This window comes from Tachyglossus aculeatus, chromosome 2, assembly GCF_015852505.1.
Source record: "Tachyglossus aculeatus isolate mTacAcu1 chromosome 2, mTacAcu1.pri, whole genome shotgun sequence".
NCBI lineage: Eukaryota > Metazoa > Chordata > Mammalia > Monotremata > Tachyglossidae > Tachyglossus > Tachyglossus aculeatus.
Genome location: NC_052067.1, coordinates 106,323,665 through 106,338,455, shown reverse-complemented (window position 1 = coordinate 106,338,455; position 14,791 = coordinate 106,323,665). Strand labels below are relative to the sequence as shown.

Here is a 14,791-nt window from a genome sequence, read left to right as displayed (position 1 = left end):
AGTCTTTGTTCCCATGCGGTTCCAGCTAGAGGACAAAGTCATTATTTTCCATTCTCACTTATTCCAGATCTCTTATCCCATACATCCACAGTGAGTTACAGAGAAAGAGGAAATATGTAGAGAGGAAGTATAGGAACATCTCTACCACTGACAATGGATGTTTCCTGAGAACCATCCTGACCTACTGGAAAGAGTATGGGTTTGGGACTCCAAACATCTGAGTTATCATCTTGGCTCTGCCATTGGTCTGCTGAGTGACTTTGGGCAAATCACTTAACTTGTCTGTGCCTCAGTTACCTCATCTGTAAAATGGATTTAAGCTTGTGAGCCCCATGTGGGATATGGATAGTATCTTCTAACTATCCCAGTGCTTAGGTATCTTCTATCAACCCCAGTGCTTAATACAGAACCTAGCACATAGCAAGTGTTTAACAAATATCATTAAAAAGAATCACTGGAGAGGTTGGAAGTGAATCAGTGAAGGCCTTCTTGGGAGGGGACTGTTTGAAATGCTTTGAAGGAGGGAGGGAGCTTTTTTTGGTGAAGGGCGGGGATGGGGAAAGGGAGAAGAAGAGAAGAAGAACATGAGGTGGGTAGACGGTGGGGTAAGATTAACAGGTGCAGGAAAAAGGTGTCTTAACCAGTGTCCACACCAATCCAAATTTGCTTCCCAGAAGTAGCCTTTATTCTGCTTTTGAAAGTCCTGAGGGTAGGAGGAGAGGGAATCCTGCATACTCTTGGGGCAACCAAGAAGAATGCACCTTAGCCCAGCTGCCTTGTCTCCACAAGCCAACATACTAATTGCAAAACAAACCAGGCTCAATGACCTTCTAATCCCCAGCTGAGTGGATTGAAAATTAAGTTGGGAATGACTGAACAGTTTATGCCATGCAAGAGATTGGTTCAGAGTACAGACTCTTTTGGGTACTGCTGGGCTGTTGCCTTGTTGTAGAACGGATAATACAGCTCTAGACCAAAAATTGAACCTTGGCTAAGGAACATGAGTAGCACCACACAGAGGTTGCCACTTTGGCCTGAGCTACTGTTCACTCTTCTTGCTCTGTAACTCTGACCTTCACTTCTTCCACCTGCCCTGTCAAAGGGAATTCTGGGGAGATTAGACATACTGGGCCTAAACCTACGTATTACAGGATATGGGGCCATATTTACTTCTGGCCTGGCAAATTTTGCCTCTCAAAACCCTAGGGTGCAAGGACCAAATTTTTCTTTCCATTCACTAACCGGTTCCGGGGTGATTTGAAAGAGATGCTGTACTTTAACCCAGTGAGTCATTTTCCTCTCTCCAGAAGGATCAGAGAAGTTAACTTTATAAAAATGCTATGAACAATTCAGGGAAATGCAGAATTCTACGTCCCTATGGGTGAGTGGAGCCAGAAGTCATTACCAAAAATGAAACTCTCCCCCCTTCTCTTTTTAGCCTACACTGATGACATTGTGACTGTAATTAAACGGAGCAGGAGAGGAATCTTCATCCTGAGCCCCAACTACATCAGTGGACCCAGCATCTTTGAGCTGCAAGCAGCAGTAAATTGTGCTCTAGGAGATCAAACACTAAAGCTGATTTTAATTAAATTTCATCCCTTCAAAGAACCAGCTCACTTACCTCACCTGGTGAAGAAAGCCCTCAGTGTTTTACCCATGATCCCCTGGAAAGGTTTGAAATCTGCTTCTGCCAACTCCAGGTTTTGGAGCTCAGTGCGCTACCATATGCCAGTGAAAACCTCGAGGGGATTAAGGAGCACAGAGCTGGAGATTTTTCCAAGAAACGATTCACATGAGGAGAAACCCCTGAAAGAAACTCATGGAACCAATAAGGGAGACGAGAAAGGAACTCAAATATCATAAAGTCTTTGTGAACAGAGAACTAGTCTGGCAACTCTTGCATTGTACTCTACCAAGTGTTTAGCTCAGTGCTCTGCAGACAGTAAGCACACAATATATACCACTGGTTGATTGAACTCGAACTGAGTTTCTCACCCTTCTAGATGATGCTGTACTAACTTTGCAATGACGTTGAAAAGTCAGCAAATATTTATGCTGTTATTGTCAGATGTACATCAACAAGATGAAGGGAATAATTTTACCACTTAGGTTTCTTATACCATCCAAGCTGAGGAGGCTGTAGTGACAAACCTACTTTGCATGTCAAGGGTAACACATTCCTCAATCATTTTCAATTTAGAGGTTTTTCACCATAAAGTGACTTGTGACTCCACTGCTTTTTTAAATTTACCACTTCCTGAATATCATGCAACAGTGTTCTATGCATATATACTGAACATCATGATTGGTAGAGGATAAATGAAATATTTCTTCGGGTAACTTTGGTGATAGTCTTTTGGATTGATCATTCATATGAAGCAGTATATGCTTATTTGAGGCTAGTTTCAATCTTTCAGATTCTTCTTAGGTACCAGAGTTCAACCTTTCAGGGGACATTCAGTAGATCAAGCAAATGCCTATTGTGTTTAGAACTCTGGACTTAAAACTTGGGAAAGAGGGATAGAATTAGAAACCATGATCCCTGCCTTCAAAGAACTTACTATCTAATGGGGATACAGATGATTAAAGACAACCAGTTTTGCCTAGTGGAAAGAGCACAGTGTTGGGAGTCAGAGGACCTGAGTTCCAATCCCAGATCTGCCACCTGTCAGCTGTGTGACCTTCGGCAAGTCACTTAACTTCTCCGTGTCTGTTACCTCATCTGTAAAATGGGGATTAAGACTATGACCCTATGTAGAACATGGACTGTTTCTGGACTGTTTCTAACCTGATTAGCTTGTATCTACCCCAGTGCTTAGCACAGTGCCTGGCATATAGTAAGCATGTTTTTATATATTTGTTAAGTGCTTACTATGTGCCAGGCACTTTTCTAAGTAATGGGGTAGACTAAACAAGGTAATCAGGTTAAGTGCAGTCCATATCCTACATGGGGCTCTCAGTCTTAATCCCCATTTTACAGGTGAGATAAATGAGCCACAGAAAAGTTGTGACCTTTTTTAAAATTATATTTATTGAGCAGAACCACTTAATAAGTACCATTAAAAAAAATTACCAATTGGAGAAAGAATGAAAAGGGGATATGTGCATGAATTAGTACTTAAATAAAATGAATGTTAGATATACCCTTAGATGTGGTACAGAATTACTTAAGTGGTCATTGCATGGAAAAAACCTGGGAAGAATGGAAATTACTCAAAGAAGAACTCCAGGAGGAGATGTGATTCCAGAAGGGCTTTGAAGATGATTCAACCTCATATACTAATGTAAGGCCATTTCACTCTGCATTCTCTAAACTATAAACTCATAATGGGCAGGGGATGTCTCTGCTAATTCTGTTGTACTCTCCCAAGAGCTTAGTACAGTACTCTACCCATAGTAAGCTCTCCATAAGTGCCATTGATTGATTGATTGACTCACCACTGGGGCAAGCTGTAGGGAAATGTGCGTGTATAGAAGATGGAGCTGTTCACCTTCTGATTTCTGAATCTGCTTCAATATGGAAGAGATTGGGCCTGATGGATGGTCGGCTGGCTTCACAGAGGCATCCAACTCATCACATGCAACACTGGTCAAAACTGGTGCCTTTGGACACTGTCAGAGGAGAGGGTAGCAGGACAGGAAATAATTTCTAGACCATTTCTTCAGGTTGTAATGGGTTCTCACAGGACTGGTTGGAGCAAGGAAAGGGTGTATGGTTGAATCCCCATTGTCTAGGACTGTGTTTCACTGTGCCATATTCTTTTTCTCCTTGTCACAGACGCTCAGCTACATGACTATGGTCCATTGTCTCCATATGCCCACCAAATTCATTCATTCAATCATATTTATTGAGTGCTTACTGTGTGCAGAGCACTGTACTAAGTGCTTGGAAAGTACAAGTCGGTAACATATAGAGACGGTCCCCACCCAACAACGGGCTCACAGTCGAGAAGGGGGAGACAGACAACAAAACAAAACAAGTAGACAGGTGTCAAAATGGTCATAATAAATAGAATTATAGCTATATGCACATCATTAACAAAATAAATAGAATAGCAAATATGTACAATTAAAATAAATAAAGTAATAAATCTGTACAAATATATTTAAGTGCTGTGGGGAGGGGAAGGAGGTAGGGTGGGTGGGGGGATGAGGAGGAGGAGAGGAAAGAGGGGGCTCAGTCTGGGAAGGCCTCCTGGAGAAGGTGAGCTCCCAGTAGGGCTTAGAAGGGAGGAAGAGAGCTAGCTTGTTGGATGTGTGGAGGGAGGGAATTCCAGGCCAGGGGAAGGATGCGGGCTGGGGGTCGATGACGAGACAGGCGAGAACGAGGCACAGTGAGGAGGTTAGCGGCAGAGGAGCGGAGCGTGCAGGCTGGTCTGTAGAAGGAGAAAAGGGAAGTGAGGTAGGAGGGAGCGAGGTGATGGAGAGCCTTGAAGCCGAGAGTGAGGAGTTTTTGCTTGATTCGTAGGTTGACAGGCAACCACTGAAGATTTTTGAGGAGGGGAGTGACATGCCCAGAGCATTTCTGTAGAAAGAAATGAAACTGTAATTGGGATGAGCATTGCCTAAATCCTTCTAGACTAGCTCTTTGTGGGCAAGGAATGTGTCTAGCAACTTTGTTGTGTTACATTGTTGCAAGCGCTTAGTACAGTGCTCTGCATACAGCAAGTGCTCAGTAAATACCATTGATTCATCATTCATTCATTCAATCGTATTTATTGAGCGCTTACTGTGTGCAAAGCACTGTACTAAGCGCCTGGGAAGTACAAGTTGGCAACATATAGAGATGGTCCCTACCCAACTGGTAGTGTTTCAGGAGCTCACTTGGTGACCTTGTTCTGCCCATCTGTTGTTGTGTACAGCTCATAGGTGAAGCTGACAAAGTGTTCGAGAAGGTGGAAATGCTTCAGTAAATAAGAATAATGATGATTGTGATACTAATTACTTACTGTGGACCAAACCCTATGCTAAGAAATGGGTTAGATACAAGATAATCAGGTCAGACTCAGTCCCCACACGGAGAAGCAGCATGACTCAGTGGAAAGAGCATGGTCTTTGGAGTCAGAGGTCATGGGTTCAAATTCCAGCTTCACCAACTGTCAGCTGTGTGACTTCCGGCAAGCTACTTAACTTCTCTGGGCCTCAGTTACCTCATCTGTAAAATGGGGATTAAAACTGTGAGCCCCCCCATGGGACAACCTGATCACCTTGTAACCTCCCCAGCGCTTAGAACAGTATTTTGCACACAGTAAGCAGCATGGCTCAGTGATCACCTTGTAACCTCCCCAGCACTTAGAACAGTGCTTTGCACATAGTTAGTGCTTAACAAATGCCATCATTATTATATGGGGAAAACGGTATTGAATCCCCATTTTACAGAGGTGAAAAGTGAGGCCTAGAGAAGGTAAGTGACTTGTCTAGGTCACACAGCAACCTTTTCGAGATGAGTTCCAATCTCAGAGTCCTAGTGGAAGATGGGCATCACCGGCACTTTATTAACCTTCATTTTGAGTTAAAGATTGATAACATTTCAAGGATGATAGAGTCTGATTCATCATTGTGTTTTTACTACAATATTTATTGAGCAGTTACCATATGTAGAGTAATATACTAAGCATTTGGAAACACACAGTAGATGGAGAAGACATGGTCCCTGCCGTTGAGACCAATTCACTCCTCTATCACCAGCCTACTCACTGTACCTCGATCTTCTCTGTCTTGCTGATGAAGCTTTGCACATATCCTCCCCCTTGCCTCCCCCTTCATATCCAACAGACCACCATTTTTCCCATCTTCAAAGCCCTCCTAAAATCACATTTCCTTCAAGAGGCCTCCCCTAACTAACCCTTGATTTCTCCATCCTACCCACCTTTCCTTCTTCTTCTTCTTCTATACACTTGGGTCTCGACCTCTTAATCATTTTGAACCTCATTCTACTTCAGTCCCACGGCACTTATGTTCATATTTTTATACCCTGGCACCCCCCTACCCCCGGCTGTCATTTATTTTAATGTCTGTCTCCTTTACTAACTGTAAGCTCTTTTTTATGGTATATGTTAAGGAGCTACTTTTCTAAGTGCTGGGGGAGATGTAAGTTAATCAAGTTGATCCGCCCTTTCTTCTCCATCCAAACCCTGCTGGTTCAATCTCTCATCCTATCCTGACTGGATTACTGCATCAGCCTCCTTTCTGACTCCCATCCTCCTGTCTCTCCCTGCTTCAGTCTATACTTCACTTTGCTGCCTGGATTACCTTTCTACAGAAACGCTCTGGGAAACAGTGCTCAGTGCTTAGAACAGTGCTTGGCACATAGTAACCGCTTAACAAATACCATTATTATTATTATTATTATTATTATGTCACTCCCCTCCTCAAAAATCTCCAGTGGTTGCCTACCCATCTTCGAATCAAGCAAAAACTCCTCACTCTCGGCTTCAAGGCTCTCCATCACCTCACCTCCTCCTACCTCACCTCCCTTCTCTCCTTCTACAGCCCAGCCTGCACCCTCTGCTCTTCTGCCGCTAACCTCCTCACTGTGCCTCGTTCTCTCCTGTCCCACCATCGACCCCTGGCCCACATCCTACCTCTGGCCTGGAATACTCTCCCTCCGCACATCCACCAAACTAGCTCTCTTCCTCCCTTTAAAGCCTTAATGAGAGCTCACCTCCTCCAGAAGGCCTTCCAAGACTGAGCCCCCCATCCTCTGTTCCTCCTCCCCTCCCTACCAACCCCACTCCCTTCCTCTGCCCTACCCCCTTCCCCTCCCCACAGCACTTTTGTATACTTGTACATATTTATTACTCTATTTTATTATGTATATATATATAATTCTATTTATTTTGATGGTATTGACACCTCTCTACTTGTTTTGTTTTGCTGTCTGTCTCCCCCTTCTAGACTGTGACCCTGTTGTTGGGTAGGGACTGTCTCCATATGTTGCTGAATTGTACTTTCCAAGCACTTAGTACCATGCTCTGCACACAGTAAGTGCTCAATAAATACAATTGAATGAATGAATGGATGGATGAAGTTGGACACAGTCCCTGTCTGGCATGAGCTCACAGCCTAAGTAAGAAAGAACACAGGCATTTAATCCCATTTTACAACTGAGGAAAGACACAGAGAAGTTGAGTGCCTTGCCCAAGATCACACAGCAACTAATTGGCAGAGCCGGGTTTAGAGGATGGCCTACTGGACAGAGCACTGGCCTGGGAGTCGAAGGACCTGGGTTCTAATCCCAACTCTGCCACTTGACTGCAGTGTGACTTTGGGCTCACAGTGGGGCTCACAGTCTTAATCTCTATTTTCACAGTCTTAATCTCCATTTTACAGATGAGGTAATTGAGACACAGAGAAGTTAAGCGACTTGCCCAAGGTCATCATCATCATCATCATCAATCGTATTTATTGAGCGCTTACTATGTGCACAGCACTGTACTAAGCGCTTGGGAAGTACAAATTGGCAACATATAGAGACAGTCCCTACCCAACAGTGGGCTCACAGTCTAAAAGGGGGAGACAGAGAACAAAACCAAACATACTAACAAAATAAAATAAATAGGATAGATACATAGAAATAAAATAAATAAACAAATAAATAGAGTAAAAAATATGTACAAACATATATACATATATACAGGTGCTGTGGGGAAGGGAAGGAGGTAAGATGGGGGGGATGGAGAGGGGGACGAGGGGGAGAGGAAGGAAGGGGCTCAGTCTGGGAAGGCCTCCTGGAGGAGGTGAGCTCTCAGCAGGGCCTTGAAGGGAGGAAGAGAGCTAGCTTGGCGGATGGGCAGAGAGAGGGCATTCCAGGCCTGGGGGATGACGTGGGCCGGGGGTCGATGGCAGGACAGGTGAGAGCGAGGTACGGTGAGGAGATCAGCGGTGGAGGAGCGGAGGGTGCGGACTGGGCTGTAGAAGGAGAGAAGGGAGGTGAGGTAGGAGGGGGCGAGGTGATGGACAGCCTTGAAGCCCAGGGGGTCACACAGCAGACAATTGGCAGAGCCAGAATTAAAACCCAGAGCTGTTCAGTGTGGCAGTGGTGAAAAACTTCTGATATTCACGCTGCTGCCCAGATCATCTTTGTGCAGAAACGCTCTGGGAATATTACTCCCCTTCTCAAAAATCTCCAGTGGCTGCCTGTAAACCTACACATCAAGCAAAACCTCCTCACTCTCGGCTTCAAGGCTCTCCTTCACCTCGCCCCCTCCTACCTCACCTCCCTTCTCTCCTTCTACAGCTCAGCCCACACCCTCCACCCCTCTGCTGCTAACCTCCTCACTGTACCTCATTCTCGCCTGTCCTGCTGTTGACCCCCAGCCCACATCCTCCTCCAGGCCTGGAATGCCCTCCCTCCACACATCCAACAAGATAGCTCTCTTCCTCCCTTCAAAGCCCTACTGAGAGTTCTCCTCCTCCAAGAGGCCTTCCCAGACTGAGCCCCCTTTTTCCTCTCCTCCTCCCCACCCCCGCCCTACCTCTTTTCCCTCCCCACAGCACCTGTATATATGTTTGTACAGATTTATTACTCTATTTATTTTACTTGTACATATTCACTATTCTATTTTTTTTAATGATGTGCATTTAGTTTTAATTCTATTTATTCTGATGACTTGACACTTGTCCACATGTATTGTTTCGTTGTCTGTCTCCCCCTTCTCGACTGTGAGCGCATTGTTGGGTAGAGACCATCTCTATACGTCACCAACGTATACTTCCCAAGTGCTTAGTACAGTGCTCTGCACACAGTATATGCTCAATAAATATGATTGAATGAATGAATGAAATGAATGTAACTAATTCCATTTGAAGATGGGTTCTACATCAACACGGACCAGATAAGGGAATACATTGGCTCTGGGGCAATTGGGGTGTGTGGGTCAGTGTTACCCTAGAGAAATGTCTGAGGTTTGGGGTGTTTGACTGGGTTTGTATATGACACCATTGTGTTACCTGATTGGACACCTAGTACAACACTAATGGCATCATACTGAGTTCACATTCTGCATAATGTGGTGAAGTCATGTGATGATGTGTACAATGTGATGATGCCATACAGAACTGGATGAGGAGACACACGTTTTTTTCTGCCTCATGTGTCTAACGTCTGGAGTCGACCCTGATTCTGAGACAGGTTCATGACTTTGACTTTCTTTGTAACACCCCATGGTGCTTTGTACAGTGCTCTTCACTAGGAGGCAAGCAATAAATGCTGTTGACTAACAGAGTCACTTTGTGGAATTCAGAGCAGTGTGACCAAGTGGAAAGAACATGGGAATGGGCCTCAGGAGACTTTGGTTGTAATCCTGGCTGCACCACTTGTCTACTGTGTGACCTTAGGCAAGTCACTTAACTTCTCTGTGTTTCTCTTTCCACTTTTGTAAAAATGGGGAATAAATACCTAATAATAAAACAGTCCCTTTCACATAGGCCTCACAGTCTAAGTGGGAGAAAAAATAGATTCGTCCATTCATTCATTCAATCATATTTATTAAATGCTTACTGTGTTCAGAGCAGTGTACTATAAACTCTTGGAAAGTACAATTCGGCAACAGATCTTGTGGAGCAAAGGCAGTATCCATCCTGATTATCTTGTAGTTTCTCCACTGCTTAGTCCAGTGCTTGGCACATAGTACTTAATGAATAATTTTATTGTGATTATTAGTAACACTAATAATAATTATCTTTAACAAATATCACTATTGTTAGAATAATAATAATAATAATAGTGCAGCATGGTTCAGTGGAAAGAGCACAGGCTTGGGAGTGAGCCCACTGTTGGGTAGGGACTGTCTCTATGTGTTGCCAACTTGTACTTCCCAAGCGCTTAGTACAGTGCCCTGCACACAGTAAGTGCTCAATAAATATGATTGATGATGAGGTGATGAGTTCTAGTCCTGACTCTGCCACTTGTCAGCTGTGTGACTTTGGTCAAGTCACTTAACGTCACTGTGCCTGTTACCTCATCTGTAAAATGGGGATTAATAATAATAATGTTGGTATTTGTTAAGCGCTATGTGCCATGCACTGTTCTAAGCGCTGTGGTAGATACAAGGCAATCAGGTTGTCCCACGTGGGGCTCACACTTTTAGTCCCCATTTTACAGATGAAGTAACTGAGGCCCAGAGACGTGAAGTGACTTGCCCAAGGTCACACAGCTGACAGGTGGCGAGCCGGGATGAGAACCCACGACCTCTGGCCCCCCCCAACCCGGGCTTTTTCCACTGAGCCATGCTGCTCCTCTGTGAGCCTGTGAGTGATTAATCCCCCCATCTTACCTCCTTCCCTTCCCCACAGCACCTGTATATATGTTTGTACATATTTATTACTCTATTTATTTATTTATTTTGTACATATCTATTCTATTTATTTTATTTTGTTAATATGTTTGGTTTTGTTCTCTGTCTCCCCCTTCTAGACAGTGAGCCCACTGTTGGGTAGGAACCGTCTCTATATGTTGCCAACTTGTACTTCCCAAGCATTTAGTACAGTGCTCTGCACACAGTAAGCGCTCAATAAATACGATTGATTGATTGATTCTAATCCCGACTCGTCCACTTGTCAGCTGTGTGACTTTGGTCAAGTCACTTAACGTCACTGTGCCTGTTACCTCATCTGTAAAATGGGGATTAATAATAATAATGTTGGTATTTGTTAAGCGCTATGTGCCATGCACTGTTCTAAGCGCTGTGGTAGATACAAGGCAATCAGGTTGTCCCACGTGGGGCTCACACTTTTAGTCCCCATTTTACAGATGAGCTAACTGAGGCCCAGAGACGTGAAGTGACTTGCCCAAGGTCACACAGCTGACAGGTGGCGAGCGGGGATGAGAACCCACGACCTCTGCCCCCCACAACCCGGGCTTTTTCCACTGAGCCACGCTGCTTCTCTGTGAGCCTGTGAGTGATTAATCCCCTCATCTTACCTCCTTCCCTTCCCCACAGCACCTGTATATATGTATATATGTTTGTACATATTTATTACTCTATTTATTTATTTTACCTGTACACATCTATTTATTTTATTTTGTTAGTATGTTTGGTTTTGTTCTCTGTCTCCCCCTTTTAGACTGCGAGCCCACCGTTGGGTAGGGACTGTCTCTATATGTTGCCAACTTGTACTTCCCAAGCGCTTTGTACAGTGCTCTGCACACAGTAAGCGCTCAATAAATACGATTGATTGATTGATTAAGACTGTGAGACTCAAGTGGGACAACCTGACTGCCTTGTATCCCCCCCTAGAGCTTAGAACAGTGCTTGGCACACAGTAAGCGCTTAACAAATACTATCATTATTAATAATATCAGTGTGCCTCAGTGCTGAAGATGCCGCATCTGAAGTGAAGCGGCAGTTGGGACGAGTGACCACTAGGTGTCGCTAGAGGAGCCGCTGGAGAGCAGTCAGAGGAAGCTGTTTATTCCCCAAACTCAAGCAAGTGAACAGAGCCTAGAGTGGTACTGGAGCTACCTGCTCTCTTAGTCATTCAGAAAAAAATGAAATAGTGGGGGAAGGAGAGGAGGAGGAGGGGGAGGAAGTATGGAGCACACAGCCCCATCTGCTTAATAGTTTGCACTCTGGAAAAATTTTTTGCCTGCCTGCAGAGATTCAAGATGTTTCTGAAACCAGCTCCCCAGAGCCTTTCCTGATTTCCCGGTTCAGGAGGAAAGAGTGGGCTGCAGAGAATGAATGAGACCGGCAGCGAATGAAGAGAGAGAATTTTCTGTGGCTATTCCGGTCCAGATGAGGACGCCTCAAGGCCAGTGCAGGGGCTACTCTGGATTGAAATAATCCGTCAATGCCCGCACGTTCCCCAGAAGCTATGCTGCCTGACATCTTTTACATCTGACAAGAGAAGGAAACAATCTGGGTTTATTCCCCGTTGATATGATAGGACACTACCTGAATGACCTCCAGGACCACACCTGTAACCACCTAGCCAAGACGAATGCAGCCTCCTGATTGCAGCAGTGCTGAACTCTTGTGGGCAAAACCATTCCTAGGCAAGCAGGGATAGAAGCAGAAGGTCAAACCCCGGCTATGGAATCTTCTGGATTTATGCCACCAGGACTCTGGAGCTGGTTGCTGTTGTTGCTGATCCCCAAGCTCGCCACTGCATCTTCTGATTTTAATTTGTCCAGTTCCTCTGCATATGAGAACGAACCCCAGGCACGTGTGTCTGATGCCGCTGCTGCCGCTGCCACCTCCGATTCAGAGCAAGGGGAGAGACTGCATGTTTTCTCCCTGGACTACGACTACGTGCAGATCCCTTACGAGGTCACACTCTGGATTCTTCTGGCTTCCCTGGCCAAAATCGGTGGGTACCAAATGGAACCTTGTTTTCCCCGGTTGTCATTGTCTCTGTTCATGGAAACTATTTAAACACGCCTCAGAGAAATAAGCAATGTCACGGTGCATATTTATAAGCAAATTGCTTTTAGCAAACTTCTGAATGAGCGGCACGAAGGAGGTTCAGTGTTAACCTCACAAGGGGGTCATTCGAACCACATTCAGTGGTGGTGTGTGTGACTGTTCTCAATTTCTGTGTAAATTCTCAGTGATTATTTGGAAGGTAATCAGAAGAAAAGCGCAGAGTTCTGCAATGATGGATGACTTGTTTAAAATTCAGCGTTGTCCAAACCTGCCGTCGTATGTTTCCTCTTCTTTCCCAGAAAGGCAATGCAAGGTCGCTGTTGAGTTCTTTGAATGGGCTATACCATCTTCGAAAGTTGGTAGAGAGCAGCAGGTGGCTTAATAATGCCCCCCTTTTTCTCTCCCGTCCTCACTTGGCTGGCGGGACTTGGGACCAAAAATGTTAGTCTCTTAGGTGTTTGTTCCAGTGTGAACCTGATAAGGGATGGGCAACTGTGGGCCTCTCATTCCTGACGTGGAAGAGAGTAGGCGAAGGTTATCCTTCAGTCTGTTCTCTAGTAGATGGTACTCCAGTTTAAAACCTTGCACGCAAGGCCATGCTTAATGACTTCCGTGGTTTGAAAAGATCTTGGAGAGTTTATGGGCTGAATGGATTTGGTGATGAAGCTACCATCTCCTTCAGAGCCAGGTGTGTTTTAGTCTGATTGTGAGCCTCATATAGGAAAGGGCCTGTGTCTGACCTGTTTATCTTACATTTACCCCAACACTTAGTACATTCCTTGGCACATAGAAAGTGCATAACAAATTAATCCATCAGTGGTATTTGTTGAGCGCTTTCTATGTGCAGAGCACTGTTCTAAGCACTTGGGAGAGTACAATACAAGGGAAATTAGCAGAAATGTTTCCTGCCCATAATGAGTTTACAAATATCACTAATCATAATAATAATGGTATATAAGTGCTTTCTATGTGCCAAGCCCTGTTCTAAGCACTGGGGTAGATAAGGTAATCAGGTTGTCCCACATGGGGCTCACAGTATTAATTCCCATTTTACAGCTGAGGTAACTGAGGCACAGAGAAGTTAAGTGACTTGCCCAAAGTCACACAGCTGACAGGTGATGGAGCTCGGATTAGAACCCACAACCTCTGACTCCCAAGCCCATGCTCTTTCCACTAAGCCATGCTGCTTCTCGTATTGTTAGTATTAGTACTATTATTGTTATTGTATTTTTATTAGGACTGGACTGTGCAGAAGCATGGAAAAGTTGAAGCTGTTATTCATTGACCTTTGGGTTTCTGTGCCTGGAAGCTGCCTTCTTTTTCTCTTTACTTTTGAGGTCTATCGGCCTGCAGTGTTTAAATACCTAGAAGTAAAATAAAAAGGCCCTGCTATAACCTTCATTCTTTTTGAGTTTTTTTTTAATAGTATTTGTTAATGCTTATTAGGTGCCAAGCACTGTACTAAGCACCACGGTAGATTCAAGCTAATCAGTTTGGACATAATTCATGTCCCATGTGAGGCTCACAGTCTTTATCCCCACTTTATAGAGGAAGTGGCTGAGTCACAGAGAAGTTAAGTGACTTGCCCAAGGTCACACAGCAGTGGTGGACCTGGGTTTGCAACCCAGGTCCTCCTGACTCTTGCTCTGGGATGAATCCACTAGGCCCCACTGCTTCTTGTGGGCTGAACGAGACTGTAAAGTAGGGAGTCTGAAAAGAATGGAGGGATTGCACTACTCTTGTCCTTCAGGGCCCTGAGATTTCCAGTATCTTTAGAATTGCTAGACTTCTGAAACATTTTGTGATGCCTCATTTGTTTGTAGATGGTGAAGGTACCTCATTTGTAATATGGGGATTAAGACTGTGAGCCCCATATGGTGCATGGGCTGTGTCCATTAGCATGTATTTGTTAGCTTGTATCTATCCCAGTGCTCAGTACAAAGCCTGGTGCATAGTAAGCACTGAATAAGTATCAATCAATTGTATTTATTGAACATTTACTGTGTGCACAGCACTGGATTAAGTACTTGGGAGAGTACAACACAACAATACAATGGACACATTCCCTGCCTGCAACAATCTTACAGTCTAGAGGGGAAGCAGTCATTAATGTAAATAAATAATTTACGGTTATGTACATAAGTGCTATGGGGCTAGCAGATGGTGAGTAAAGGGAGCAAGTCAGGGTGACGCAGAAGAGGGTGGGAAAAGATGAAATGAGGGCTTAGTCAGGGAAGGCCTCCTGGAGAGTGAAGGTGGGGAGCATAAATATTGGGACAGTAATTATCTGTCGGATAGGAAAAGGGAGAGTGTTCTCTGCCAGAGGTAGAAAGTGGGCAAGAGGTCAGCAACAAGACTGATGAGATCAGGGTACAGTGAGTAGGTTGGGATTAGAGGAGAGAAGTGTGCAGGTTGGGTTG

General features: G+C 44.6%; 2 protein-coding genes across 2 annotated transcripts in view; both read left to right on the top strand.

Moving 5' to 3' along the window:
* The window catches only part of LOC119921685 (interleukin 18 receptor accessory protein), a 37,364-nt gene extending 35,498 nt beyond the window's left edge, over window positions 1-1,866 (top strand). The window contains exon 10 of the mRNA XM_038741767.1: window positions 1,439-1,866. Within this exon, the coding sequence (XP_038597695.1) occupies window positions 1,439-1,866 (428 nt within the window). The remainder of the gene's footprint in view (window positions 1-1,438) is intronic.
* Window positions 1,867-11,598: 9,732 nt separating this feature from the next.
* SLC9A4 (solute carrier family 9 member A4) overlaps window positions 11,599-14,791 on the top strand; it is a 52,912-nt gene continuing 49,719 nt past the window's right edge. The window contains exon 1 of the mRNA XM_038770136.1: window positions 11,599-12,315. Within this exon, the coding sequence (XP_038626064.1) occupies window positions 12,039-12,315 (277 nt within the window). The 5' untranslated portion in view covers window positions 11,599-12,038. The remainder of the gene's footprint in view (window positions 12,316-14,791) is intronic.